This window comes from Tetrahymena thermophila (genome assembly GCF_000189635.1).
Source record: "Tetrahymena thermophila SB210 genomic scaffold scf_8254652, whole genome shotgun sequence".
Lineage (NCBI taxonomy): Eukaryota > Ciliophora > Oligohymenophorea > Hymenostomatida > Tetrahymenidae > Tetrahymena > Tetrahymena thermophila.
In genome coordinates this window covers 459,488-483,714 of record NW_002476420.1, presented here as the reverse complement: position 1 = coordinate 483,714, position 24,227 = coordinate 459,488, and the positions used below count along the sequence as shown (strand labels likewise).

General features: G+C 22.4%; 8 protein-coding genes across 8 annotated transcripts; 3 read left to right on the top strand and 5 right to left on the bottom strand. All coding sequences in view use genetic code 6, as the record gives it.

Moving 5' to 3' along the window:
* Positions 1-655: 655 nt before the first annotated feature.
* Positions 656-944, bottom strand: TTHERM_000382279 (hypothetical protein; the record flags this gene model as incomplete). The annotated part of the gene is made up of 2 exons (XM_012797532.1): positions 656-842; positions 904-944. 2 exons carry the CDS (start codon positions 942-944, stop codon positions 656-658), a joined length of 228 nt encoding a protein of 75 aa, XP_012652986.1.
* Positions 945-2,709: 1,765 nt separating this feature from the next.
* TTHERM_00382270 (ADP-ribosylation factor(Arf)/Arf-like (Arl) small GTPase family protein) lies at positions 2,710-3,288 on the bottom strand (the record flags this gene model as incomplete). The annotated part of the gene is made up of 1 exon (XM_001015511.2): positions 2,710-3,288. The coding sequence occupies one exon, from the start codon at positions 3,286-3,288 to the stop codon at positions 2,710-2,712; it is 579 nt and encodes a 192-aa protein (XP_001015511.2).
* A 2,459-nt stretch (positions 3,289-5,747) lies between these two features.
* Positions 5,748-6,182, bottom strand: TTHERM_000382269 (transmembrane protein, putative; the record flags this gene model as incomplete). Its single annotated transcript, XM_012797531.1, has 1 exon — positions 5,748-6,182. One exon carries the CDS (start codon positions 6,180-6,182, stop codon positions 5,748-5,750), a length of 435 nt encoding a protein of 144 aa, XP_012652985.1.
* A 1,184-nt stretch (positions 6,183-7,366) lies between these two features.
* On the bottom strand, positions 7,367-7,900 carry TTHERM_00382250 (hypothetical protein; the record flags this gene model as incomplete). The annotated part of the gene is made up of 1 exon (XM_001015509.2): positions 7,367-7,900. The coding sequence occupies exon 1, from the start codon at positions 7,778-7,780 to the stop codon at positions 7,367-7,369; it is 414 nt and encodes a 137-aa protein (XP_001015509.1). The 5' UTR covers positions 7,781-7,900.
* A 1,067-nt stretch (positions 7,901-8,967) lies between these two features.
* On the bottom strand, positions 8,968-9,763 carry TTHERM_00382240 (transmembrane protein, putative; the record flags this gene model as incomplete). The annotated part of the gene is made up of 2 exons (XM_001015508.2): positions 8,968-9,665; positions 9,748-9,763. The coding sequence occupies 2 exons, from the start codon at positions 9,761-9,763 to the stop codon at positions 8,968-8,970; spliced, it is 714 nt and encodes a 237-aa protein (XP_001015508.2).
* Positions 9,764-10,959: 1,196 nt separating this feature from the next.
* Positions 10,960-12,847, top strand: TTHERM_00382230 (hypothetical protein; the record flags this gene model as incomplete). Its single annotated transcript, XM_001015507.2, has 7 exons — positions 10,960-10,980; positions 11,080-11,123; positions 11,342-11,597; positions 11,715-11,782; positions 11,860-11,967; positions 12,026-12,530; positions 12,656-12,847. The coding sequence occupies 7 exons, from the start codon at positions 10,960-10,962 to the stop codon at positions 12,845-12,847; spliced, it is 1,194 nt and encodes a 397-aa protein (XP_001015507.2).
* A 1,122-nt stretch (positions 12,848-13,969) lies between these two features.
* TTHERM_000382229 (T-complex protein 10 carboxy-terminus containing protein) lies at positions 13,970-16,453 on the top strand (the record flags this gene model as incomplete). Its single annotated transcript, XM_012797530.1, has 3 exons — positions 13,970-15,136; positions 15,376-16,014; positions 16,238-16,453. The coding sequence occupies exons 1-3, from the start codon at positions 14,153-14,155 to the stop codon at positions 16,451-16,453; spliced, it is 1,839 nt and encodes a 612-aa protein (XP_012652984.1). The 5' UTR covers positions 13,970-14,152.
* A 590-nt stretch (positions 16,454-17,043) lies between these two features.
* TTHERM_00382220 (T-complex protein 10 carboxy-terminus containing protein) lies at positions 17,044-23,398 on the top strand (the record flags this gene model as incomplete). Its single annotated transcript, XM_001015506.2, has 12 exons — positions 17,044-17,257; positions 17,350-17,433; positions 17,489-17,900; positions 18,073-20,980; positions 21,066-21,371; positions 21,450-21,855; positions 22,073-22,656; positions 22,747-22,863; positions 22,912-22,989; positions 23,050-23,111; positions 23,172-23,298; positions 23,357-23,398. Exons 1-12 carry the CDS (start codon positions 17,233-17,235, stop codon positions 23,396-23,398), a joined length of 5,151 nt encoding a protein of 1,716 aa, XP_001015506.2. The 5' UTR covers positions 17,044-17,232.
* Positions 23,399-24,227: the final 829 nt, after the last annotated feature.

Below are 24,227 nucleotides of genomic sequence, written 5' to 3'. Positions count from 1 at the left end.
TCTTCTCAACCAACTCTTTAACTATTCCAAAATCTAAAATATAAAAAGTCTTCATTTTTGTACTTTATCTTTAACCAAATCTATTTACTAGAGATCGACATCATAAAATAGTTATAAAAACTCCTAAAATATTAAAGTAATTGCTATGAAAATAATCTATTGCACATACATATAAACAGGTAAGACTTTAAAATATCTGCAAAATTATTAATTTATTGCTCAAAGAAAAAAAATCTAAATTTAGATAGTCATAATATCTTGCTCGTTCTAAATATATTGAAACAATAAATAGAAATACTTAGTAATATAATAAATTAATCTAGTATTATCTAAAATAGAAATAAAATACAATTTAGCAAGTATTATTTATTTATTTGTTATTAAGTTTTTAGCCTGTTTGCACATTTATTCTCTGAAATTGCTAAATATTTAGTTTTTACAAAATATAACTAACTAACTAACTAAAGTAGGGATTAACTAGTACCCAAAAAGCTTTTTTCTCAAACAAATAATGTAAAATAATTAAATTGTCTTATTTAGAAGCATCTTTGATTGAAGCCTTTTTAATTTAGTTGCTATTCCAAGGTTTTCTTTTGCTAATTTTGCAATAAACTTAAGCAAGAGTTTAAAGTAAAAATCAATAAGTATTATTCATTCAAAGCTAAAAAACATTTTAATGTGCTTTTGAATTTGATAAAAAATATTTTTAAATGTTAATTTAGTTGTTATTTTTAAAAATGCCTTTTTTTATATTTAATAAACATAATAATTTTTATTGAAACTATTTTGATTTTCTGTGTTTCTATTTACGAATTTGCTAACTAACTAACAACTTCTAAGAACTAACAACAATAAGAATAAAAAATATTCTAGTCCTCTACTTATCACATATATAATGTTTACCATATTTCAATTAACTATTAGTGAAACTAAAGCTATTTCATGCTCTTTTTCGTTACGAAATCTTCTGCAAAAGAATTAAATATAAGAAATTTAAGAGTTAAGTTTTAAAGAACTTTAATCAAATAAAATTTGCAATAAATTATTAAGAAAATCAGCAATTATAATTAGTTTATTGAAAACCCATAAAATCAAAAAAAGATATTTGCTATAAATAATTAAAAGTCGCTGCATAACGAAAGCCTTTATCACAGAACTCAGCTCATTACGCTTTAATTTTTCGCCTTTTACTAAAGATTACCGTGGGCTGGGTTTACCAATGTGAATTATTAAAATTTTTGCAGGATTCTTTTGAATCCTCTCACACCACCCCTTAACTAATCAAACAAAATCCACTCTCTTTTCTTAAATAAAAATTATTTAAAAATGACACTAAAAGAATAATCTTTATATGATAAAAAGTTTTTAATTGAAACCAAATTCAAAAAAAATTAATCAATCTTAAATTTCATTTAAAATATTTAAAAAAAACATCCAAATAAATAATTCAAAATAAAAATATTTAGTTATATTTCATGCATGCATTAATTTTCCTAGTTTAAGTTTGTTTATTATTTTTTTTATATAATAATTTTACATTTATCTTAATAATTTATGTGTGCATGCACTGATTTTCTAGTTTAAGGTTTAAGTTGGTTATTTTATTTTTATATGAGCATAATAATTTTATATTTATCTTAAATAATTCATGAATGTATGTATGTACTGATTTTCCTAGTTTAGTTGGTTTATTTTAATATAATAATTTTACGTTTATCTTAATAACTCATGAATGCCTACACTAATTTTCATAGTTTGAGTTGGATTATTTTATTAAATTTTACATGCATAATATTTAAATATTTATTTTAAATAAAATAAATTCTCAGCTCCTACCTGTCTACTAAATTAAAATCAAACGAATTAAAGCTTGCAGATAAAAAAATATCTTTTAATTATTCAAAAATTTTTTATTGAGACCCATAATAAAACATAATTAATATCACTATTTAATACAGAGTCTCACACATTATGAAAACCTTATCACAGAACTCAGCTCATTACGATTTAATTTTTCGCCTTTTACTAAAGATTACCGTGAGCTGGGTTTTTCAATGTGAATTATTAAAATTTTTGCAGGATTCTTTTGAATCCTCTCACCACCCTTAAATAATCAAACAAAAACTCAATCTCTTTTCTTAAAAAATAAATAAATAAATGAATAAATAAATATCTTTAAAAATTCAACCACTTAATTAATATTTCTAAAATAATTTAAAAAATGAATGAATGAATAAATAAATAAATATTAAACAAGAGTGTCTATCTACTGTGATTAAATTTTAATATTATGAAATATTTATTTATAAGTTTAAATAATATTAAGTAGATTCTATCTAAAAAATAAATTTAAAAAAAAGTATTTAAAAATTTTAAAAAATAAATTTTAGTAGCTGAATAAAAAGTTCGTTCAAATGCATTCGTTTTAATTTATAAATATGATTTACTTTCAATTAAACTAACTGAAAAATTAAAAAAAAACAAATAAACATTTTTAATTTTAATTAAAAATTAAATTTAATAAAAATAAATTGAGAAAAATTAAATTTTTAATGAATATCAAATAAATTGAACAAAGAAATACAATAAATAATAAACATTGCAATAGATTTTACATTTTTTCTATATTATCTCAATAATAATTATAAATTTTTTGTTAAAATGTTCTAAAAGTTTGTAATTGCCTTAGTTATTTATTTTATTATAAAATCATTTAACAAACTGAGAAATCCAAGTAAATCCTTCAATATACCCAACATTCCTTGAAAGAGAACACATAATAATCTTAATTGGATGATTATTAACAATTTCATAATCAATTTTTTCAAGTCTTTACTTATCTGGAAGATCGTGAGATTTCCTTAACTCTTCTTCAGATACTGCATCTTTCAGATCTATTTTATTTCCTAAAAAAACTATTGGTACGTTTTTTAACTATTCACAGGTTAGAATCTTTTATAATTCTTCTTTAGAATCTTAAAATTTCTCCTTGTTAGTACTATCCACTAAAAAAAAGATTCCATTTATGTTATGATAGTAAGATTTCCATGCTTTTATTACAGCTTCATGGCCACCTAAATCAAAAGCTTTTAACTTCATGTTTTAAATCTAAATCTCTTCAACATTTGATCCTAGAGTAGGATCATATTGTTTAAACCTGCCATCTTTCATTCTTCCAAGCAAAGTGGTTTTACCAGCATTAGCAAGTCCAAGAAACAGAATTCTTCCACTTTTCTAAAATAGACCAAGTCTTTGAATAAAATTTTTAAAAAAGTCAAATATGAACATTTTGCAAAGATTTTGTGTAAAATTTAATTTTTTTATAATAATTTATAAAATTCACAAATGAATGTCTTACAGTAGTAGTATTTCAAGCTAAAATTTAGTTTAAATTATAATTTTTTTATAAATTGAATTGATTAATCTAATTACACGTATGAATTTATCAATTTCAGGCTATTTGTAATTATTTGTTTTCACTCCACGTATAACTTAATAAAATCTGATTATTTTTTTTTGAAGTATAAAAAAAATAGATAGATTGATTGATAGATAGATAGATAGATAGATAGATAGATAGATAGATAGATAGATAGATAGATAGATAAATAAATAATAAAAAATGAGAAATAGAATCTTTCATAAACTTAAGAAGAGAAAAATAAATTTATAAAATTAAATTACTTAATTTACATTTTAAATTTAATTTTTTTATTATTTACTAACAAAATATTTTATTCTGATAAATAGTTTTTGAATATTTGGGACTTAAAGTGAATTAACTTGGCAAAATAATATATTCTAGCTCGCTCTATCAAATAATTAAAAAATCATTTAGTTAGTTTTTACAATCAATATCAATAATATAATTAGTTAAACAATATTTAGATGATAAAAATTAGAATATTAATATTTTTAATTAATAGAAATGTCAATTTTTAATAAAGTTTTAATTGTTATTTTAAAAACATAGATAGATATGAATATTTATTTAATAATAAATTATTTTATTTTAGAAAATTAATCATATAAAAACAAATTTGTCAACATAATAAAATAAATACCAAATAGTTTTATTCACATAAAAAGTAAAGAAAGATAGATAGATACCTTACAATTTAAAATATTTTTCTGTTTACTATCATTTGAAAATTTTTGTTGATTGATTTATTGATTATAATTATTCTTATGTAAACCGCAGATTTCGTCTGAAATTTAAAAACATTTTTTAAAGAATAAAAAATAAATGTTATGAGGTATTTCTTTTGTTTTTTACTAAATTCTTACAATTAATTTATATTTTTTACTTAGGCTTTTTATTTTTTTTGTAGAAAACCATCCTGTTAGCTCTGAAATATGAAGAAAGAATTAATAACTTATATTGATTTTTAAGAAATAGTTTTTATAGTTAAATAAATAAGAATTAATTTTTTATAAATTTATCTTAGAGATTTAGTATTGTGTTTAATTTAATGAACTTAAAGATAAAAAATTTGATGACGTTTTTAGATAAATAAATAAATAAATCTCATATTAATTACTTCAATTACTATCAAAAACAAAAATAATAATAAATTTGATATTTGATTGTAATAAATCAATGAGATTTTTTAATATAGAAAATTAATATTCATATTTTATTAGGTTGTATCTATTCATCTATATATCTAGCTAGTATTTAGAATCTTTTTATTTATTTATTAGAAAAGATAAGATTTATGAGTGTCTATGACATAAACTAAATTTTCTTTCTTTTCTTTGGTTTTAAAGTTTGATATTATTGTTTTAAATATCTATTTACCATCCATTAACAGATTAGAAATATTCAAAAGGTGCTCAAGTATTTTTTGTTGTTGATTAATTATTAATAATAATCAAAAATAATTAAAAATAAATAAAAAAATAAACATTAAAATTCAGGAAATGTTTAATTAATAAGAGCATTTAGAAAAGATCGCTAGATGCCATCTTGGGCCATAAATGGTAGGATAGCTATTTTAAATGGAAACTTATGATATGTGTTCAAATCTCATCTAAGAAATGATCAAGGTTGATCCTGAAAATCTGGAAAACAAAATGTGGCTTGCTAAATGCAGCTGGATGCAGGGTAATGTCGCAGATGCTAAACAGCATTTTTAATAAGTTCTTTAAAGTTCAGAAGAATTTAGTCCATCTTATTTATCTGAATACTCTCATTTTCTCTGCTATGAAAAAGACTCAATTGATTAATAGGTTATTGATGAATTGCTGCTTTACAAAAGAGATCAAGAAGATTCAAATGCACTCTTTAAAATAGCTTTGTCCTTGTATAAGTAAAATACTACTCATAAAAGACACAAAAATAGTGAAGTTATTTTAAATGGCTTGATGTAGAAAGCAAGTGAACTTAACCCTAATTCTACTGAAGAAAAGTACACAAAAGCTGCTCTCTGCCTAATGAAAGGTGAGATAGAAGAAGGAATGCAACTACATTTTGAAATCATAAAAGAAACTAATGACTATCGTTCTTTATACGATATTGGATTTTTGCTTCTAAAATTAGGGAAAGTTGATTAAGCAATTATTTACTTCATAAATAGTTTTACTTAAAATCCTTATAATGTGAGTGCTCTTAGCTAAATTTTTAACATACTTGATGAAATTAAAGATCCTAAATTGAGCCTAAAAATATGCTCATCTTTAATGGGAAAAGTTCCTTCCCATGGCCGTTTGTATTCCTTTACTATGAAACACTTCCTGTAGTTGAATCAGAGAAAAGATGCTATAGAATTAATGAAAGAAAGAGCAGAAAAAGATGAAAATAAAATGGCTGCATGGTAAATGCTTTCTGAACTCTATCTAGAAGATGAAAACTGGGATGACGCAATAATAGCTTTATAAGAATCTATTAAAACTAGAAATGGCATTGACCCTATAAATTATACTAATCTCTCAACTGCTTATTACAAAAAGTCAAATTACTTAAAGTGTCTTGAATGCATCTAAACATCACTAAGTTAAAACCCAGATAAAATGATTGCTTACTAGAATTTGTTCTAATTGAGAAAGAATAACTATGTTTCTATGGAATAGGTTTAAGAAATTTACAACTCTCTCATTGAAAATAACCCTAAATTAAATAAAAATGCTTTAAACTATTTTAAGAATATAAAAGAGCTAGAGCTAGATGACTTCGTCTACATGAGCAACTTGTTTAAGTAAAAAAATTAGGATTCTGATTTTAATCATTTCATTGAAAAACACTCCCTCCCTGACTGCTAAAAATGCAAATGCTGCTGATGAATTCTATTGTGCCTTTAATTAATAATTAATTGAATCTATTAAATTATTTTTTTACATACATTTTTGTTATATTTTTGCAAAAAATTAAATATTTATAAAAACCAAAAAATATGATTTATTTATCTTGCCTGATAAGAATAAACAATTTATAATTAATAATAGAGGTTAATAAATATTTTTATTTAAAAATAAATATAAATCATTTTGGTGTTAATTAAAAATCATATTTAAATTTTTTGAGAATTCATGAATGGTTCTTAAATAATTTTTAAATGCCATTTAAAGCTGTGTTAAGACTTAATTAAAATACCCGTATTCTATTCATTTTTGTTAAAATTGAAAAAATGTTATATATTATTAAGCTTGCAATTTTACTTCAGAAAGACTTAGATAACAATAAGGAAGAAACATTATGAAAAAATTAATAGTTTATTGTCACATATACATAAAAAAGATACTTACTTACAACTTAAAGCAAGATAATTGCATGAAAAAGAAGCTTAAAATAAAGATGAAAATTAAAATGCATAAAATTAATAATAATTAATTTGCATAATAAATATGTATTATTTTTAAGGTTTATTTATATACAAATATGCAGGGAATAATAATAGAAAAATGTATGAAAAAATATTATAAATAATCTACCTTATGTTTATATATTAGAGTATATATGTAAATTTAACTTTAGATTATCTTTTTAATCAACTACTTCAATATATTAAATAAATAAATTACATCTCAGCAAATTTGTTTTTTGAATAGCTAAAATATTTATTATATGTAAAAAGATTTATATTTAGATATGAATAATGAAAAAGAATAAATAATATATTTTATTTCTAAAACTGGAATATTTATAATAATGCAATTTGTATTTATATATATGTATGTTTGTATATTCATTTAAGGTAAATTTAACTTGAAATTTTCTTTTTAATTGCTTACTTAAATATATTAAAAAATCCAATAAATAAATAAATAATTTCTGAAAAATTGAATTGTTTTTAACTAAACTTGAAATAAATAAATATGCTCTAAAATAATTAACTAATAAGAAATATACGGTTTGAATATAAATATGTCATTGTGGTTAACTTTTGAAATTAAATTATTTTTTTTTAAATTCTTCAACTACATCTTCATAAGATTTATTTTCATTATAAAATGAATCATAAATAGCATCATTTTTTTCTTAAACTATGGTCATGTCCTTGATAAAGTTGTCTTTAATATAACCTCTTGCTTTTGCATAATTATAACTACAACTTTAAACACAGTTCTTAAAGTCTTCTTTTGTATTTTAATATTCTGAAGTATTTTTTTTGCCATATAAAAGGATTTTTGCTTATTTTTAATTTTCTAAGTAGTTTTTATCATTGCCCAAACAAATTTTAAAGCATCTATGATTCAATTTGAACAGCGTTGATAACAAAGTTATCTACTCTTGAACTTATCTTTATTATTCTTCTGATGCTTAAAATGGACCTCTCGACATTCTATGTTGACCTAACCTAAAAATAATTATTATTCTTCTTAACTCTCTTTTAAGATTTGTAAAGTATCTATCTATCTAACTATCTTTATATCTATGAATTTAATATACAAATTTCTTAAACCAATAAATTACATAGATTTTTAGATTTATTGATTTTTGATTAGATTAATTAATAGAATTTTAATAACATTCTAGATCTTTTTAAGCTTTAAGAATTTCATTCTATTTTTAAATTTAAATACATTTTGCAAACAAAATTTACATTTACTAGCAATTAATTTACTTCAACTTTAAAAAAGTTTTTTTATTTAATAAAAATTTTACTTTTAAAAATAACCAGAAAAAATGGAAAAGTTTTTACATATTTAAATTTAATTTTTTGAAATCAAGTTACAATTTTCTTAAGTTATTTTTGATATATTTCTTCCTTTAAAATAAATTAAAATGATATCTCAACAAATCTTTTTTGTTTTTTGTTGTAAATTTAAAATTTGTTACCATTTTATTAAAGCAATTAAGATAATTTTAGAAATTAATTTGTGTTAATCCTTATTTGATAAATAGTTATTTATTATATTCATCTAATTGTATTTCAATCACTAATTAATTTCTTGACTAAAAAGTAAGGTTATCTTTACTAAATATCTTTTAAAGAATTTTTGATTATTTTTTTACTAGATTTTTGGTCAATAATAGCATCATCAAAATAGAATCATTATTTTACATAAAAAAGAGAAATAAGTATTAAATTCAAATAATATTTTCAACCACTATCTTTGGAGAAAATAATTTATTTATTTATTTTAAAATTTTACTGAATTTTAATCATCTAATTAATTTATTTATTTTATTATTTGTAATTTAACCAAATTAAAATAAAACATATTTGAATATTAGTTTTTTTGTCATTCTGGTATTTTCAATCAAATAATTTCTTATGTTAAAAAGCTTCTATCATAGATCTACCATTAATAACATAAATTAATGATAAAATGAAAAAAAGAGGAATTTCTCAACAAAATTCAATATTTGACAGAGAAAATCAAAATTGATTAGAAAAATCGAATTAATACAGTTTTTTTTATTTTTTTAACTTAGTTATATATTATGTTAAGATAGACATATGAATTTCATACATTTTATTTGTTAATATCGTTCTTCATATTTATAATAAATTTAAAAAATTATCAGATGGCTTGAGCAGTAGCTTCTCCTCTGAAGACAGCACACTTAGCACCACACTAATTCTAGTAACTGCAGCTTGCAGGCAAAGTAATGTTTTAAACATCTCTTCTAATTTAGTTTTGAATATAAATTTCTTAGTAGTTATTTCTGGCGATTTTAAGCAAGGATCTCTCCAAAGGATTAGCTTCTGTTGTTTCCCAAATGTAATTAGGCTTGTTAGGACCTTCATACATAACCCAAGAAAAGGCAGGAGTACCGTAAATTTCTTCAAAGCCTAAGAAAGTGGCACCTTAAAGCCAATCAGGTTTCAAAATACCGCAACCTTATTCGGCATTGCAGCAATAGCAGCAGTTATCCTCATCAGGGTAGTACATCCATCTAACGTTATCAACAGTTAAATGTTCACAAGGGGCACTAGTAGTGTTGTAATTGAGATAACCAATGCAGAAAGGGTCTTGTTTACCATTAGATCTTGATACTCTGGAAGAATTGTTAGGAGCATCATATTGGTATGTTCCAACATTTGCATATATTTGATTGGTAACATTAAAGTATTCAACAAAATCTTGAGACCAAAGTGGAGCCCAGACAGGTTTTAGTGGCTCTTGTTAAGCAAGAACGCTTGCTAAGATTAAACAAATAACAATATATTTCATTTTCTTTTGCTTTCTCTCTCTCTTTAAATTATTTTTAGTTTATTCTTTTACAGTATAATTATTAACAATTAATTAATCAATTGCTTTAAATATTAGAAAAAATCTGTAAAATTTCTTTATTATTACTTTTAATGTCACTCATAAACTCAAAAGCTAATTTTATCAAAATTTATTTAAATTTCTCATAACAATTTTTATTGAATTCCAAATACCAAAATATTATAGTTACTAAAAATACAATTCAATTCATACATAAATCTTTTATAAATATTTTTATTTAGTAAGTACATCAGTCAAAATCCAATTTTTAATATCCACAATTTACTATTTATTTATTAACTAATATGTTTGTTTGTATTTATTTATTTTCAAAAAAAACATTATTATTTAAAATTTAGAAAATAAATATTAATTCAATTTTTTAAATTTTAATTAAACTGCACTTTTAAATATTTACAAACATGTTAATTTAAGAACATAAAATCTTTATTTAAAAATATAAAAATGATTTTCAAATGCATATAAATTAATTTTGTATTTTTATTGATTTAAATGCAATAATAATAGAGAAATAAATTAAAATATTTGAATGATATTTTATAAATTAATAAAATCATTATTGTAATATAAAAATTATTATAATGATTTTAATAAACATATTATTTACTTTTTCATTGTATTTATTGAATTTTTTATTAAATATTTAGAATTTTAAATAATTTTTTTCCTTTTGCACCTTAATTAATTTATGGAGATATGGTGAGAATAATTTAGCTAAAGTTATTTATTTATTTAAAAGTTAACGAATAAAATAATTTTAGAGATATTTGACTATTTTATAATTGAAATAATAACTCAGCTTTATGAAATCAGTTTTAAATAATTTTTTAATATAAAATAATCTTCTATAATTTTTATAATGAATGAATAAATTTTAATTATAGTTTATATACTCTAGTTATAGTTCATTAATATTTAAATAGAAAATTTAAAAACACACTGATATATTTATCAAAGATATATTTATTCATTTTATTACTTTGATATCTGAATTTTTTGCAATAATAAACGAATGAAATCCTTGTTGGTTATCTTTGAATAATATTTTAAAAATTATTAATAACAAAATATTGGGCATTCAATCATTAAGAATTTGAAATTATTTAAAACTATTTAAAGAAAGTTTGGATTTTTATAAATCAAAAAAATAAACAATAAATTTATATAATTGAATTTCATTAAAATATAGTTAGTTTTTTAATTGCTACCAATTTCAAACAAAAATTATTGTTAATAGTAAGAAAGATTAAAGTAGTTTCAACATTTAAATTTGATAAAATGGTACCTGATGAAACCCAAGTATTATTTTTAGCAATTAGTTTTAATAAATAGCATTTATTATTGATAGATAAGAGCTTAATATGAAAGTAATTAATATCTTTTTGTTAATATTAGCAGTAGAATAAGCAAGAAGACAACTTTTCGGGGCAGTAAGATGATTAGTAATTTTGAGTTAAATAATAAATGAAGTCTCAATTTAACATTTTTTAGCAGCTATTTACTCTTTTAAGCATTTAAACATTTTTAAATACAAAGAAATCTATCTAAATTTTTGAAAAACCAAAATAAGATTCCAACATAAAATGAAAAATATTTTGATAAATTTATTTCAAAAACCTAAATAAAAAAGTTAAAAACAATTAAATTAAATGAATAAAAGGTTGCATGATATGATTAGCAGCAAGCATGTACATAGATCAGAAAAACATATCTATAATTAAAGAGATGCTATGTATATTTAAGATTCAAATAGCATTAAGCTTACAAATCTTAATGAAAATTAATAATTCTCAAGTAATCTTTAGTAAGCAGCCGAAATGCATAATAGTCTCTATGGTAAAACGCCTGATGGTAAGTTTCCATCAGAGCTTTTAGCTTCCTTTCCTACTCCTAAGCAATTAGATTCTAAGAATTAAGTAAATATATTGAATAAATTGCTAAATAAGTTCAAATAAACAGCTTTATTTATGCAATTTATATTAATTAAAGCTATAAATGAGTAAGTAAATAACTAAATTCTTTATTTATAATAGAGAGATGGTCTGATAGTCGAGATAAAATAGCTTGAAAAAATGATCAAAAAACAAGAGGAATAGCATAAGTAATTTGAGAATTAACACAAACTTTAATATAAAACAATTAGTCAATATGCCATTCAAAAATTCTATTTAAATAAAGATAACAGCTGATTCATGTAGAAACAGTAGGGATCATGACAAAATATTAATTGGTATTTATAAAATTAGAAACTATGCTCACAAAAATAGCAAATATGATTAAGAAAAGGTAAATAATTAATGTCAATATTGATTGAATTATTTAAATTTGGTTTTGAATAATTTAGAGAGTGGCTCCATAAACTCAATGCATTTAAAGACATTTAATAACATAGCTACATAAAAAAATAAAACAACTAATTAAAATCTAAACTTATCTTCCGTATTTTGGAAAAAAAAGTAGGAAGCATTCAGTTTGCTCTTCAGAAAATCATTAATAAACAGTTAAACTAGTCTTTCAAGAAAATTATATTTGTAAATAACTTAAAAGAATATGAATAGAAAATCAAATTAGAGCATGAAAAGTTCAAAAAGGAATTCGTAGTAACACTCAATAAAAAGGATTAAGAATTAAGTAGTATTAACAAAAAGAATGAAGAGTCTAACCAGTTCGTATTCTAGCTCAAAAATAAAGAAATAGAGCTTATCACTAAAATAAAGGGTAAAGATCAACAAATTTAGATGCTTTAAAGATAGTTAGCAAGTTTGAATGCCCTGCCAAATCCAAACCCTCAAGCAAATACAAAAAAAGATCCTCAATAATTAGTCACATATAAATTACTAGAATAAAAGGTATGTTTGTTTTCCTTGCTTATATCTTATTTGCAAATTAAATATTTAAGTTTTTTAATTGGTTTTTGCCTATAAAAAATAAATAAATAAATTAATATATTTTAATTTATTTCATTTTACAAAAGGTAAGAGAGGCTGAGCAAGAAAATATTGAGTTAAAAGAAAAATTATCTCAAACTGAAAACAGCGTTGCTGGATTTATGAGAGAAATGGGAGATATGCTAGATAGCCATGAAATGTCGACAAACATAGTTTCAGACGATAATGTTTCTCTAAATAATTCACATTCAAACAACTAATTTTAAGGTGAAATGTGAAACTAACAAATTAGCAAGCAAACTTTGTTACATGAATTATATTTTAAATTTTGGATTCTTTGATTTAATAATTAGTACACATAATGCAAATTATTTGTTTTCATTGTATATTAGCATCTCTTTAATTATTAAAATAATACAAAAAACTTAATTTTTATGGTTTAAATATTATTTATCTAATATATAAAGAAATAAATATATAAATCATTTATTCAAAACAATATTTCCGATTCAAATTAAATCAATTTTCACAAAAATCAGGTTAAAAATAAATGTCAATAAATAAATTTAAATAAAAAACAAGTTAAATAAAATATCAAAGTTTTTTCTTATTTTCTAAATCATTTATTTAAATTAGAAAGTTATTTCTTGAAACAAAAGATATTGATATTTTTTAATTTTTATTTGGTTAGCAAGCTAAATGTTTGCTTCAATTTTAATAAAAAAAAATTTTAATTTAATTAATTGTTCATTAAAAATTAATAAATAAGTAATTATTTTTAATTGAAAATGTGATGTAAAGCATGTAAATTAAATAACTAGATAAGGTTTATATTTAGCATTCTTAAATTGTAGCTTGTAGCTAGGTAGGTAGGTAGGTAGGTAAAATTGAATGCACTTTCTCTCTCACTCTTTCTCCTTTGTTGTTTATTTAAATTAAAAAATTATTTCTTGAAGCAAAAGATATTATAATTTTTTAATTTTTATTTGATTAGCAAGCAAAATGCTATTTTTAATTTGTATTTTAACATAAAAAAATTCTAATTTAATTTCTTGTTTTTTTATAATTAACAAATAAGTAATTATTCTAAATATACATTATAATGTAAAGCATGTAAATTAAATATATAGATAAGGTTTACATTTAGTATTCTAAAATTGCAGATAGATGATAAGTATGTAGATATGTAGGTAGGTAAAACTGAATGCACTTTTCTAACTCTTTATCTTTCATTATCTTAATAACCAAACCATGTTAATTTAATTAACGATAAGTTGATTGAATGGTAAAATGAAAAGAGTTATAAATAATTAGTGTTGGTAAATAAAAAGAAAAATATATCATTTGATTATTTTTTGAAGTGTTGAGTAATAAATAAATAATATTAATCGATAAAACATTGTCAATTAATAACTATTAAAAATAAATTAATATAAAAGCAATTTAGGAATATCTTCATACTTGCTTAAATATTATAAGGAGTTAAAAGAAGTTAGTTAGTTAGTTAAAAACCTTTGTTCATTTCTTATAAAAATAATAGCTGCTATAAGAAATTCACATTTATTTTTTATTCAGATATACATATGAAAGACTCTGCTTAGATAACAAATCTCCCTAGTTCTAAACCAGGGACATCATAATCAAATAAAAGAAAAATCAGCTTACAGAACTAAATAGTTTCTTCAAATCTAACTTCTATAGATATGTTAGAAAATGATATAATTTAGCTTTAATAATAAAAAAAGAACTAATGGGAAGATAATGTTACAAAACCCCCTAGTGCATTAGCAAAGAAAAGAAACAATTATCAATATACAACTTAAACAAGTAATTAAGGATAAGGCGATCCATATAATCCAGCAATAAATTAATAAGGTCAAGTTTCTCGTAAAGGCAGCAGACCAGCAAGTTAAGGTACAACTAAAGCAACATAATTTATTAAGAAATAAAGCGACGATTTAGATGCTCCTCTTGAAGATTTTGGCTTAGAATAGAAGTACCAAATTACTGTAAAAAACAGTAAGCGATCAACTGGTATGAGTTTTTATCAAAATGATAGTCCAAGAGGTTTATCCTCCACAAAAACTAAATTGTTAGAAAATGTAGCTAAACAAAATGTTGTAGATTATCCAAATAAAATTGAAGGGCCAACACCTAAAATTTGGCATCCAAAAATGGAAGAATATTAAAATAAAGGAGAAGAGTGGAATTAAAACATTGAATTTAATAAGCAAGATGAAATGATAAAATAATTAGAAAAATAAAAACAATTCAGAGAAAAGACTCGTTAGACATTCTTAGAAAATTTCAAAAGGAATTTGAATGCGGATATAAAGCAAAAACAAAATACTTCTTTTTAAATCTAATTATCAGGATTAAATACAGTAAAAGATGAATGTTAAATAAAAACATAATATAAAAATGAGCAAATCAATGGCCAAACAGGGTAAAGCACAATAACAAAAGAAAATAATTAATAAATATCAAATTTAAACGCTACTCTTGGCAGTATGCAGCGATATCCAAGATTAAATTCAGCTATTTCTAGGTGCGGAAACACGATTTAGGTACATACAATTTCTGATTTAAATAAATACTTATACTCAGTATAATAAATAAATTAATTGTTTCTGTTATAATTAAATCAAATCCTTTTATTATTTCCAATTTTGCTTGCACAGATGAAATTTATAATTTAATCTAAACAGATTTTAATTAATCAAAATTGATTGATTAGTATTTTAAAGAAATTTTATGGATGGATGGAGAATCATATTTTAATAAATTTTTGTATGGAAATAAATAGGCACTTTAATAGGATAGTAACAACTAGCAAAATGAAACAAGAAGGAAAAGAGTGATGAGCCAATAAGAATATGGGATTCATTATGATTATAATCTGCGAGCTATAGGCACAAAAGGAATGTTTGTATTAGAAGACTAAAATAAAAATAGTAATGCTTAATAAATATAAGGAAATAACGCTTATTATGTAGATAGCAATGAAACTAAATCTGAATAAATTTGCAAAGTAGGAAGCCTATTAAGAAGTATATAAAGTGCAAAAGAAGCTACAAGGAATAACGAAAACATGAATGGTGGCGAAGTTATTAATATAAATCTAACGAACTAGAAGCTAATTGATAGTGTAAATAATGGCGATTATAATGGATCTAATAAACTTGTAGCTTCTTAAAATTAATTTCCTTACAGAGTAAATAAAGTTAGGCCGTAAACATCATCAAATCCGATTGAGTTTATAAACTCTAAAATTTAATAGTAAAGTAGAAATTCACCAAAAAGAGAAAACTTTATCTTCGAATTTAAAAATTAAAAACCTATTCCATACAATTCAGAGACAGATCGTAAAAATTAATCTTCTCTCTGCAAATCCCTACAACATACTACTAAGTGTAACTAGCAAGTACTAAATATTACAGATTAGGTAATTTTATTTATAATAAGGGAGAAATTATTTTTAAATTTTTTAAAAATCTTACAAAATTTAGAATTTTGACATGAATAAATATAAATTTAAAAATAAATAAAATTTAGATCATACCTCCCTCATTTCTATATAAATATTTGAAATAATTTTAATTGTTATTAATTTAAAAATAGAATTAAAAATGTATTAATATATTTAATTATTAAAATATATAAAATAGAATGTTATTGATGAGTTAGACCGCTTTGATGAGAAGATGGAAGAAAATTAAAAAATGAAAAAAATAATGAGTAGGATGTATCATCAAAATAAAGGATTTTGTGGGATTACTAAAAAAGAAAATGAAATGCTTAATACAGTAGAAGGGTTTAGAAAAGTTAGAGCTAAAAAATCGCTTCCAAGCTATCCGTTTTGTTTAAGTTTTGATCCTTTCTGAACCAACAACCAACACGTCACCTGCATTTATAAATCTGTATATATTTGTATAAAAAGAATTTATAATTTAGAACATATTTATATAAAATAAATAAGATAGAAAATAAATAGTAGCACTAAATTCTCAATATTTTCTTTCAATTTGTAAATAAATTAAAAATTAGTAAAAAGTATTTCTAAAATATTAGATTAAATTTTTGTAGAGTTTTTGTGAGAATTATTTTATTATAAAAAAATATTTACCAAATATATTTAAATTTAATGTCTATTAATTACAGAATAGTAGCATTTTAAATTCAAAATTAGCTAGGTAAGTTTGTATTTAATATTATTAAATAAATTACTTTAATATTTGAAAATCTAAAAATTAAATGAAGGAAAGATTTAATATATATAAATAAGTTTTTATAAGTATGTAAGTAGATATATTAAATTAACTAGAGAATCATTGAAGGCTTGGCAAAAATAGATAAAATTGAAAATTTAAATTCTAACTTAGTTTATCACTTTTGCTTTAATAAGTATTGTCAGTATGTCAAGTAATAAATATAATTTTTGTTTTACGCTAAATTATATTTGAAAAATATTCATATTTTTCTTCAATCTAATCAAAATTTCTTTTTTTAAATAAAATATTCAAAAAAATTAAAAATCCAAGATTAATTGTTTGTTTTTTTGTTAATTTATTTTGGAAAATAAATAGTTCTGCAAATTAATAAGTAAGTAGGTAGATAGGTACATTCAGAATTAGCATAACCACAATTCAATATTTAGCATATTATGGGAGATTAGTCTTAGTCTTAAGGTACTGAATTTTTTAGTGTTGTTGTAGAATTATAATAAATTATTTAGAGTTTTTTAAGCATATTATTTGCAATTTTTAAAATTTAATTATAGATAGAAGCTTTTAGAGTATGATGAACCCTAATAGCTTTAATATAAATTAAGGATTTCCTCAGCAAATGATGAATTTAGATAACAGTAAATAAATCAAAAAATAGCAAATAAAAATTAGATTATATTTTTAATATTACAGGCATGATGAGTGCTGGAGGAGGAAATAATTAAGCAACATCTTAAATGTTTGATATGGTTAATAATATGTTTAAAATGATGATGATGAACTAAAACGGCGGACAATTTAATCCAAACGCTCTTCAAAGCATGATGAGTTAATATACCAGTAATATGAATAACAGCAATATAGGAGGAATGAATATGAACAGTGCGAATAGTTAGCAAATGGGTGCTAATTTATTCTAAAATAATATTTAGCCATAGTAATATCAATCATAACAACAACTATAACCATAGCTTAAACAAAATAGCAATGTTAATTTAAATAACACAATGACTAGAGAAAATATCGATACTGCTTTTAGAAGTATGGAAGACAGATTCTTCAATCAGTAAAATGACTTACAGAGTTTTTATGATAAACTTCAAAAGTAATAAAAAATATTAAATTTATTTATCTATTTGTTTATTCTACATTTAAAGTCAAGAAATATAAAATTCATTAATAGCTTACTTACTTTTAAGTTGAATGTAGTAGTTTATTAAAATTTATTTAATTGTTTTTATGGAAATAATTTTAATTAATAAATTAATTAATTATAGGTCGAATTAATCACCAATAGGGATTAGCAACAATCAATAAAATAATAATAGCTAAAATCCTAACATGCTCAATAAGAAAAGCAATAATATTATGAATAATAATCCTTAAATTACTGGAAATAATAGCAGTAACTTGTTTGATCTTTCCGGTTTTTCAGAATAGTAGCTTTAATCTAAATCGGAGTTTGTAGAATATGACAATAACTTTGATCAATCTTAAAATTTCAATCATTTTTAGTCTTCCAATAAGTAGAGCTTTGTTGGAAATTAAAATCTTAGAGGATAGGCTGGCTAGAATAAGGAAGAAGATAATGATTTATTTAACAAAAATTATAATTAAAAAGGAATTATACCTGGTAACGGAAGGAGCGAAGATGTTATGTATAACACTTACAACTAAGATAGAAACATAGGCAATATGTATAATGATAGAAAAGCAGTTAATTTAAATAATGAGAGACCAGTTAACCAAAATAATATCAGGAATAGTCAAATGCCAAATAAGTTTGAGGAGAAACCATACAATGCAGAAAATATAAATCCATCATCTGTATTGGGGGATGATAATGAATTCTTAAGAGATAGCATCGTAAATATGCATTAAAATCAAGCATTGAATTAATATCCAAGAAACTAGTAAAATGTTAATAAAATGAATAATTATGAAAATGAATACTAACAAAAAGAAAAAGTAAACCAAAAATAGTTCAATTCTAATGCTCTATCAGATAATGATTAGCAATATTTAATGAGTAATTTGAAGGTAAGAGGGAACAATTAAAATAATGATGATAGTAAATTTAATAGAGGTTAGATGGAGAATATGCATCCTCCTCTCTCAACTAAAAGTTAATATCAAAATAGACCATATGACATCAATTAGGAAGAAGAAATAAATTAATATCTCCCTATTCAGAGTAAAAATAGTAGATAAAATTTTGTTGATGACGAGAGACCTATCAAAGGGGCAAGGAATTAAACAAATCCATATAAAGATCAATTCGAGCAGTAAGATGATAGTTTCCCTCCTCAAAAATATACTCAAAATAAAAATAGTTAAATATAGAATAAAATAAATAATTATCAAGAATTAGACCAACCAATTAAATCTCAAAAAAACAATTATTTCAATGATGAAAGACCTATTTAGTCCTAAAAAAATAATTAAAACAAACACTTTATTGATGATGAGGATGAAAGACCTATCTAGTCTTCTAAAAATTAGTTTAAAAATAATAATTAAATGGGAAACGAAAGCGAACATCATCAGTAAAATTTTAATACATCTAGAAGCTTTAATCCTATTGAAGAAATCCCTATAAAATCTAAAGCAGGGTTTAGGAATTTTGAAGATCTTATTGAAGAAAAAATGAGAGAAGAAGGTTAAGATGATTTTTAGGATTACAATGATAATAATGGGGGATAAGCAGGAAGCAGAAGATAAACTTTTTTAAAGAAAGGTTCTAGAACATTTTTGTCTAACGCATAAAAGCGCTCAAAGGCAGCACAAAACCACATTGAAGAAATAGGCAACCAATAAAAAGGAGATGTTATAGGTGGCAGTGCTAGTGTAACTAATATTTAAAAACCTAAAAAAGCCACATCCAATAATTTTAAATCAGCTTCTTCTCTCTCAAAAAATGAAGGTTTTGGTGGTTCTAATCAAAATAATTTTAATGAGAAACCTGTTGGAGGCTCAAATAAGCTAAATTAAATTCACAGCACAGGAGGATTAGATAGCTTAAATTAAATCTCTTCGAATGTAGATATTACTGACAAAGCAAATGGTCCTAAAGAAAAAAAGAAATTTTTGTAAAGAGGTTAAGGCAAAGGAGGTGGCATACAAGGATTTAAAAAGGAAGAATAAGCGAATACTTAATCCTCTAGTTAAATCAAAGATATTAATGATAAGCCACCATAAAATAGCAGCACTAATTAACAAAAGAAAAATGATAAAAAACCATAGCAGCAGAAGCAAAAAAAAAATTCAGATCTTATTTCTTTAGATGATGAAGATGACTACAATCCTAGAAACCTCAAGAAAAAGAGAAAGGAAAGTAACGAAGAATATGATAATAAAGACGATTTGAATGATGATCAAGAAGAAAATGAGTTTGGTGGTAAAAAGTACCAGCCTTTTAAGTATCTACAAGATAATTAAGATGATAAAGATGAGGAAGAAAATGAATATGCACAGAAGATTAATAAAAATTCAAGACCTCCAACCAGCTTAGCAAGCATTTAGAATAAAGCAGTAAGGAAGGATAGTGAAGAAAATAAGAATAAAATTCATAAGAGTGAAGGAGCATATCAATTTGATGATGAAGAAGAGTGGGGTGACGAGGATCATAACAGAAAAAATAACCAAATAAATAATAAAAATAAATTTAGCAAAAAAGAAGATGAAAAGAAGAGTAATAAATTAAATATTCATGACAGTGATGCAGGGTCAGAAAATAATGATGAAAATGAATTTAGAGATGACAAATCAAACAACAACGATGATGAATTCAATGATGATCCAGATTAATAATATTCTAAGGTGGTTTAAAAATATTTTAACAAAAAAGGAAACAATTAGAAAGGCTCTAATAGTAATTAATAAAAAATTTCTCCAGGTGGAATCTCTTTAAATGATTTAACTCCTGAATAAAAGAGATAGCTCATTCAAGAATTTACTAATGAATAAATTGAAAAATTGGACAGCGAAGTCAGTAAAGTGAAGCTTGAAAATGAGAGAGTTAAAAGAATGAGAAGCAAATACGAAGATCTTCTTAAATCTTTTAATAAAGAAAAAGAGCAATTTGCTAAGTAAAAAGAGTTAGAAATCCAAGAATTAGAAGAATGGAAAAAAGAAGAAAAAAAGAAGATTTAAAACGAAAAAAGAATTGCAGACAGATAGTAGAAAGTAAAAATATTTAAAAGATTCATAAATCACATTTATTTAATAATTTTTTTACTTATTTATTTATATTTAAAATATTTAATTTAAGGCTATGCAAAATATGCCTAACAGAAAGGAAAGAGAAGAAATAGAAAATCTAAAGGCGATGAATAAGAAATTGCAAGAAGAAATTAAAATAAAAGATTAAAGAAATAAACTAACCATTGATAGACAAAAGAAACTCATTGATGAGCTAACTTAAAAAAACTAAGAGCTTAAAGATGAGATAAAGCATTTAGAGAATATGAGATTAGATGGAGGTGCTGGCTCTAATCTAAACAAATAAAATAATCTGAGCAGAACTAGCAGTTCTAAGTAACCACAAAAAGTTCCCACAAAATCTCCATTCAAATCTGTATTTGTTGTTTAAAATTATTAATAATTAGAAAATATTGAAAAAACATAAGTTAAAGTAATATTTTTATATAAATAGAAACCATCTAAAACAATTGTAGATGATGCTTATTAGAATGACATGGATGAGGAAGAAAGTTTAGGCTATTCTCAAAACAATTAAAAAAATTAGATGAAAAAAAGTAATGTAATGGGAGACTTCTAAAAGAAGAAGAATAAATCAATGAGTTCTAATTATGACTATTAATATGATAATAACACAGCAAAATACAACAATGAAGATGATAATTTTAAATACGATTACAACTATGATTAAGATGACAATTATGGAGAACATAACGATGAAGATGAAGATGCTTAGTTTGAAAATTATGAGAACTACTAAAGAGATCCCTCCGTATCAAATGCTTCTAAGGGAAGTAAATAAGGATAAAAGAATAAAATTCATGCAGATGTTAGTCAAGATTATGAAAACAGCTATTCAGGTAAACAATTAAGAATAATTTTTTTAATAAATTTTAAAGGAACCTTAAAATTAAAAATTGTTAATTTGCTTTTAAAATATTTTCATAAAGCGAGTTTTATCAAAATAGAAATAAATGAATAAATTTAATTAAATTTTCTATTAAATTAGCAAATTTTATCAATTAAATTTAAACACTTTTTATTTAATATTAATTTATTTTTTAATAAAAATATTAGGTAAAAAAGAAGAAGAAAATGAAGATGAACACTTGGAAACTTATGAAGATATTATAAATTTTAATCCTACCAGCCACACTTACAGCGAGAATAATAAAAAGTCTAAAATTGAGACCAAATAAAGTATAAATATAAAATAATAGCACAACTCAGATGTTCCTACTAGCACTAGCAATAGAATGAACTCGAAGAGTAATTCTATAAGTATTTAAAATGCTAATAATAGTGTTGGCAGTACTAATACCGCCATGTCTAGTGTTTCTTCTGCTCATAAAAACGATAAAAAAAAATTGGTACAAAATGAAAAAGAAAATAAATAATAAGTTGTATAAAATAGCAACAGCACATAATAAAAATAATAAATTTAATAAAAGCCTCAAAAATAATCAGTAAATTAGTAAAAGTAGTATAAATATGACATTTCTACTCTATCTTAATGCAGAAATATTAGCATTAGATAAATTGGAGATGAAATATAAAGAGAACAATTCCATTACGATCAAAACATATTTTATTAAAATGTCATTCAAAATTTAAACAATCCTTCTCACCCTGTCAGTGAAAACATTACAATGGATGGAAAAGTAAATTAAAATATAAAAAATGATTATTTATTTAGATTTTTAATAGTATTATAGCTTGTTTTATTTAAATAAATAATTATATTTAATTAGATACAAACTTTTTATGAAGATGGCAGGTAAGTTGTTTAGTTTGCTAATGGAGTTAAGCGTTAAGTTTTTCCAAACGGTTACACTTTAGTCAATTTTATCAATTAAGACGTTAAACAAGTAAAATTATTTTAATGAATAGCATTATTTAAGCTTAAAATTTTATAGGTTCTTCCTGATCATACAGTTATTTATTACTTTGCTGATGCTCAAACCACTTAAACCACATTAACAAATCATATAAATGTAAATTTAGATTGTTTGTTTTTAAGGTCTTTAAATTAAACTTTTAAAATTAATTTATAGATTTATAATTTCCCAAGTAATCAAATAGAAATTCACTTCCCTTAAGGCAGAAAAGAAATAATGTAAATTTAGCTAAAAATAATTTTAAAAGCGTTTATATAATTTTTTATTAAACCGAAAAGTTTTGCTGATGGAACAGAAAAATATATTTATGAAGATGGCGAAGAAAAGACATTCTTTGCAGATGGATCTATTTAAACAGTAGATGTAAATAAAGTGAAAAAAATTCGTTATAAGAATGGAAAAGAAGTAAGTTTAATTATTTGTTAGAAAGAAAGAAATAACTAATACAAATATTTAAAAAAAGGACGTAATTTATCCTGATTAAAACTCAGAAAATGTGCATTGATAGAAATAAAACATCTTTCTTATTGAAATTAAGAAAATGATAATTTAAATTAAAAATATATTAACAATTAAAATACAAATCTAAAAAAAATATTTAAAAATACTAAATGAAAGAGAGACTTGGCATATAACTAAGTGAATGAATGAATGAGTTGATTTTTGATTATTATAAAATAATATAAAACTAATTTTATTAAAATTAAGAAAATAGTTAATTATAAATTATTTATTCTATTAATTGTTTTCTTGTTTAATTAATTCTTTATTTTAATTAAAATCTAAATTATTTTACTTTTTTTTATAATTTTTAATTTAATAAAACTATCAAAAGTAAATTTCATTTTTCTAATCTAAAAAAAAGATCTAATTTTTTCTAAATACTTTTTGTTCTTCCAATTTATTTGATTAACTTTGAAAAATAAATGCCAAAAAGCAATTTTATCGATAAATTCTTAAAATGGCACATATGAAATTAAATTTTAATGAATATTATGAAATCTAAATTATTTTATTTGGTTTAATAGGGCAATTTAATATTAAATTAAATTTTGAGGATAGATGATATTTAAATTTTAAATAAACATCCTAACTAAATTTAATATTTAAGAATTCTTAAATTGAAAGTGAATATATATAATTTTGAAGGTATATTTACCTAAGTAAATCCTTTTTAGAAAAATACAAATTATCTGATTCAATTCCCATTTAAACGAATGTTTCTAATTTTAAAATATTTAATTAAAGTAAAGAATAGAAATTTAATACATTTTAATAAAATAAAATTGAAGAGTTAATTAAATTATTTCCTATTAAAAAATATTTAATTTTTT